General features: G+C 42.2%; 1 protein-coding gene across 1 annotated transcript in view; it reads right to left on the bottom strand.

Moving 5' to 3' along the window:
- Positions 1–2,859: 2,859 nt before the first annotated feature.
- Positions 2,860–5,628, bottom strand: part of LOC307027306 (NLR family CARD domain-containing protein 3-like) — a gene marked incomplete at its 5' end in the record, with an annotated part of 32,819 nt that continues 30,050 nt past the window's right edge. Inside the window, 2 exons of the mRNA XM_079695529.1 lie at positions 2,860–4,524; positions 4,565–5,103. Of these exons, the coding sequence (XP_079551655.1) occupies positions 4,519–4,524; positions 4,565–5,103 (545 nt within the window). The 3' untranslated portion in view covers positions 2,860–4,518. The remainder of the gene's footprint in view (positions 4,525–4,564; positions 5,104–5,628) is intronic.

Here is a 5,628-nt window from a genome sequence, read left to right as displayed (position 1 = left end):
GTTCATGTAAAGCCAAGGCTGCAGTCGAATAGTCCAAAAATCAGCTCCTATCATCTATCCCTTGACCTCTGTGTGAAACGTCACGGGGTTAAGGGATAGTGGATAGGAGAATTTAATTGAAATAAAAAGGAAAGTGAAACTTCTGCTCGTCACCCTCTCCCTCCGGTCCACATTAATACAAATGATCCCAATACGTATGATTGTATATAAAGATCTTAAAATCAATACAAATGTATTTATTATAAACGTTAGTCCTTAACATCTATCACTGTGTACGTCACCATTCAAACATCTTTTAAAAGTTGAACAAACCCCACACAGCTCAGTGAAATGTTGACTTTATTTGATCATTTCAGTAAAAACTAACATTCGTATTTCTCTTTTTGATTATAATACTGATGAACGTTCAAAACAAAGCACTTTGGCAACTTACCACCATACGTTTTAAAATGCTTAATAAGCACCGTAACTTTCATGATGTCATTTCTCCGTCATAATCGTTTGTTTCCGTGAACGGCCGACTGTTGAGTGACTTTCTTCCCTAAGACAGTCCTAGCACTTGGCACATTTAATAAAACCACATCACGAGATCTCAGGCAATACGTACTTTCAATTCGTCGAGAGATCAGAGAGCAAATATAAAAAGGTAGTTTACCCAACATGGCTTTGTAAATGAACATGTACCAGTGACTGAGCCTCCGTACAGTTAGTGAAGGCAGACCTGCCTTGGCATACAGGGTACAGTGATGAGTCAGTGCTTTACAGTTAGTAACAAATCTTAGAGCACTGTGATACGCGGCATCTAACTTTTCCAGGCAATGGGCAGGTGCATTCATATAGATCAGATCACCATAGTCCAGCACAGGTCAAAAGGTCACAGAGCCTTTTCCTGGCCTCAAGCAAGAAACAGGACTTGTTTCTGAAAAAGAAACCTAGCCTAACCCTCAGCTTTTTAAGCAGGTTATTTACATGAAGTTTAAAAGAGAGACAATCATCAAGCCAGATACCAAGGTGTTTGTAACAGGTAACCACTTCAGGTACTGTTCCTTGCATAGCAACAATATCTAAAACAGGCTCTGGTGTCTTTTTAGCTTTTGAAAAGAGCATTACCTTGGTTTGATCAACATTTAAAAGAAGCTTTAGTTCAGAGAGCTGAGTCTGAATAATGTTAAAAACAGCCTGTAATTTAACACCAGCCTCCTGAATGGAGGGACCTGCACAGTACATCACGGTATCATCCGCATACAAATGTAAAGTAGCTTCATTCACATTTTCACCTAAACTGTTGATATGGAGAATAAAAGTGGACCTAAAACAGAACCTTGAGGAACACCATTAGTAATGTTCAACCACTCAGAAGACAGCCCATCAAAGTGAACACATTGGGACCTTTCAGAGAGGTAGTTCACAAACCACCCACTGCATGGCTGGATATGCCAATACTGAGTAGCCTCTGCTTCAAGATGCGATGATCAACGGTATCAAGCGCTTTGGAGAGGTCAATAAGCAGAGCTGCACAACTCTGCTTATTATCTAAGATACTCGTAATGTCATTCATCTCTTTCATTGTGGCAGTGATGGTGCTGTGTTGCTTTCTGAAGCCTGACTGATGTTTAGACAGGATGTCATGTTTACATAAAAACTCCTTTACTTGTTCACTCACAAGTCGTTCGAGCACCTTCGCCAGAACTGACAATTTAGAGATTGGCCTATAGTTATTTAAAATAGTTGCCTCCCCTCCTTTTAGTAGAGGCAGGACATAAACTGACTTCCATACTTTTGGAATTGTGTTTGTGTTGAGGGAGAGGTTAAAAAGAGAAGTAAGAGGTGGAGCAATAAAATCTGCAGCTATCTTTAAAAAGAAAGGTTCTACGTTGTCCGGGTAATGCATGGAGGTAGCTCGTTACGGATATCACCGGTGGATATCGATTTTATGGCTTTCCAACATTTCCTAGGATTATTTAGGTTTTCTGTTTTCTACGTCCCAGCCCCTTCCCCTAAAACAACCAATCAAAAGCCGAGCACAGACACAAACCCCGCCCATTGAGCGCCAACCGACCAATCAAATACACATATTGTCATCTTTCATTAGAAAGAGTTCAATAACATAAAGCAGAACAAAATGGTAGAAATAGTACCGTACAAAGTACTGCATAAATCTTAAATAAAGGGCTAATTAAATATTTAAAGAAATTGCAAAAATGTTAATAAAATAAATGTCTGAAAGTAATGCATTAAAGGTATAAATAAGGAGTTAATATTAATACATAAAATATATAAATAAATAATATCAAAATCGTAAAAATAAAAGTAGTAGAAATAAATATAATGCATTAAAAACGGGTAAACGTTTTTGAAAGTAATCAAAAAATGTTAATAAAATAAATAAGCTACGAGTCGTCTCTCATTAGAAAGAGTTCACAAACATAAGTGAAACAAAATGGTAGGAATAAAGTAATGCATTGATCGTTAAAAATTGTAACATATGTATATATATGGTGGAAAGTATTGCATTGAATGTATGAATAACAAGTTTCAATGAATCCATAAAAGGTGTGAATAAATACCTTAAGGAACTGACTAAAGGTATAACTAATGATCCGCAGCATCAGGACTAAAGCCACCAGATCCAGGGACAGTTTCAATCAGACTATGAACCACCTGAGCTCTGTGAAGAACATCCGTAAGAATTCATCTGTTCTCATCAAACTATTTATTTAAATAGTTATCACCGTAATAAACAGTATTTCATTTAATCTTACTGTACAATATTACATTTGACATTCTGTTCTTGTGTATATTTTTTCCTATGTACGTGTATATAGAGTAAATATAGAAACATTTAAAGTAATGCAGAAATGGTAATCAAAATATTGAAGCTTTATTGGTACATTTAGTTTGGCACACAACACAAGACAAAGTCAGAGGTTAAAACATATGAGCGAATATGCAGCATGTATACATGATTCCTTTAAAAATGTGTTCTGTTACAAATACTAATGACCTGTAGGAAATGTAATCAGTAACCCCATCCGAGTATCACAATAAGTACAACTTGATTTAACCAGAGTTACTTTTGGATGAGCCCACTATAAGAGAACATATATACTGGATATCATTTATCAAGCATCATCAGTATTTCTGTTGAACACATCAGGTTCTTCTGCAGTTAACCCTGAAGTCCTTTCTGAATCCTGGGGGAAACTTGGATTTCACAGGCTGTGTCCTTGTTTGAGAAAAAGACTTGTGAGAAATGCAGAAACAAACAGTAGCCTAGCATCCAGAGGAGATGAGATTAGTGAGTACTCTCTCCCCTCTCCTCACTCCTCTCCTCTCTCCTCTGTCCTCTCTCCTCTCATCTGTCCTCTCCTCTCTCCTCTCTCTGCTCTCCTCTGTCCTCTGTCCTCTCATCTGTCCTCTCTCCTCTCATCTGTCCTCTCTCCTCTCATCTGTCCTCTCCTCTCTCCTCTCTCAGCTCTCCTCTGTCCTCTGTCCTCTCATCTGTCCTCTCCTCTCTCAGCTCTTCTCTGTCCTCTCTCCTCTCATCTGTCCTCTCTCCTCTCATCTGTCCTCTCCTCTCTCAGCTCTCCTCACTCCTCTCCTCTCTCCTCTGTCCTCTCCTCTGTCCTCTCTCCTCTCATCTGTCCTCTCCTCTGTCCTCTCTCCTCTCATCTGTCCTCTCCTCTTTCCTCTCTCAGCTCTCCTCTCTCCTCTCTCCTCTCTCCTCTGTCCTCTGTCCTCTCTCCTCTCATCTGTCCTCTCCTCTCTCCTCTCTCAGCTCTCCTCTCTCCTCTCTCCTCTCTCCTCTCTCCTCTTCCCTCTCTCCTCTCCTCTAGATCTCCTTCAAGATAGACCTAGACGCGCTGACATCGATTTCCGGGTCACGACCGGAGGATCGAGGAGTCCACATTTAGAGAAGTGAGAAACGACACGCCTGAGGCCGTCCGAGCTCCTGCTCATCACTGCACGCAGTTTCATTATTATTATAGAGACCAGAGGGAACACACCTTTACCTTTAGAGACACTGAGGAGAGACTCTCAGACCTGCAGAGGAACCAGAGACACTGAGGAGAGACTCTCAGACCTGCAGAGGAACCAGAGACACTGAGGAGAGACTCTCAGACCTGCAGAGGAACCAGAGACACTGAGGAGAGACTCTCAGACCTGCAGAGGAACCAGAGACACCGAGGAGAGACTCTCAGACCTGCAGAGGAACCAGAGACACTGAGGAGAGACTCTCAGACCTGCAGAGGAACCAGAGACACTGAGGAGAGACTCTCAGACCTGCAGAGGAACCAGAGACACTGAGGAGAGACTCTCAGACCTGCAGAGGAACCAGAGACACTGAGGAGAGACTCTCAGACCTGCAGAGGAACCAGAGACACTGAGGAGAGACTCTCAGACCTGCAGAGGAACCAGAGACACTGAGGAGAGACTCTCAGACCAGCAGAGGAAACAGAGACACTGAGGAGAGACTCTCAGACCTGCAGAGGAACCAGAGACACTGAGGAGAGACTCTCAGACCTGCAGAGGAACCAGAGACACTGAGGAGAGACTCTCAGACCTGCAGAGGAACCAGAGACACTGAGGAACCATCAGAAGAGAACCCAAGCCCAGCATAGAGAGGTTCAGTGAATGTGGTTCTGATGGTGTGGAGGTGGGTCAGTGCGTCAGAGGAGACTCTGAAGAAGGAGAGAGAGCCAGCAGGATGATCCAGATACACTGCTACTCTATCAGAGGAGGAGGGGGAGGAGGTGATGCTTGTTGCACTGTTATTGTGCCAGACATAGTAACGACCATCATCAGAGCACTCCAGACTCCAGGACTGATCATTCCTTCCAAACGCACCGTCCTCTCTCTTTCCTCTCCTGCTGATGATTCCTCTGTAAGTCACTGATATACGAACCCTTCCTCTCCTCTCGACCTCCCAGTAGCAGCGACCAGTCAGAGCTTCTCTACACATCAGCTGTCTCCAGTAGTCAAACCTCTCTGGATGATCAGGATATGGCTGCTCCTCCTCCACACGTGTCACCGTCCTGTTGCCTTCAGACAGTTTGAGTTTCCTGTTTACTGTGTTTGTGTCCAGCTCCAGGTCACAGGCATCTGATGGAGAGAACAGCTGCAGGTTATCATCTGTTCATTTCTTAACTACTTTACTGACACACGGTTCTCTAAGTAAGACACAGAAATCTGACATATTCACTAGTTTGCCATTTTCATAAGACTGCCATTAGACATGCTACACACTCTGCAGTAACCAGAGCCTGTGGGGGGAGCGTACTGAGAACATTTCTAAACTGGTCTTTAGGAACTGGAGCTGAATACATTTGAGAGTATGTTTTATATTGACTAAATAGTAAACAACACAAATGAAGAACCTTGGATAGAGATTGAAAGCCATCAGTTACAGTTACTCTTTTTTCTGAGATCAAAATAAAACTACATTTTGTAATTAATAGTTCATCTTCTGCGTGGAAAATAAATAAAACAGATAGAAGGTCAGCAAATAGAATTCCCTAAACATAAAGAACTTTGGAATAGCCCATCAATAACTCTTCAGAAGTCCAAGTCACACTGGCTGACGAGGACACGTTGAGGAATGTTCAATGTTCAGATATTGGAAAGCTC

The sequence above is a fragment of the Notothenia rossii genome (genome assembly GCF_949606895.1).
Source record: "Notothenia rossii genome assembly, contig: scaffold_164, whole genome shotgun sequence".
Classification (NCBI taxonomy): Eukaryota; Metazoa; Chordata; class Actinopteri; order Perciformes; family Nototheniidae; genus Notothenia; species Notothenia rossii.
This window is presented reverse-complemented; position numbering and strand designations above follow the sequence as displayed.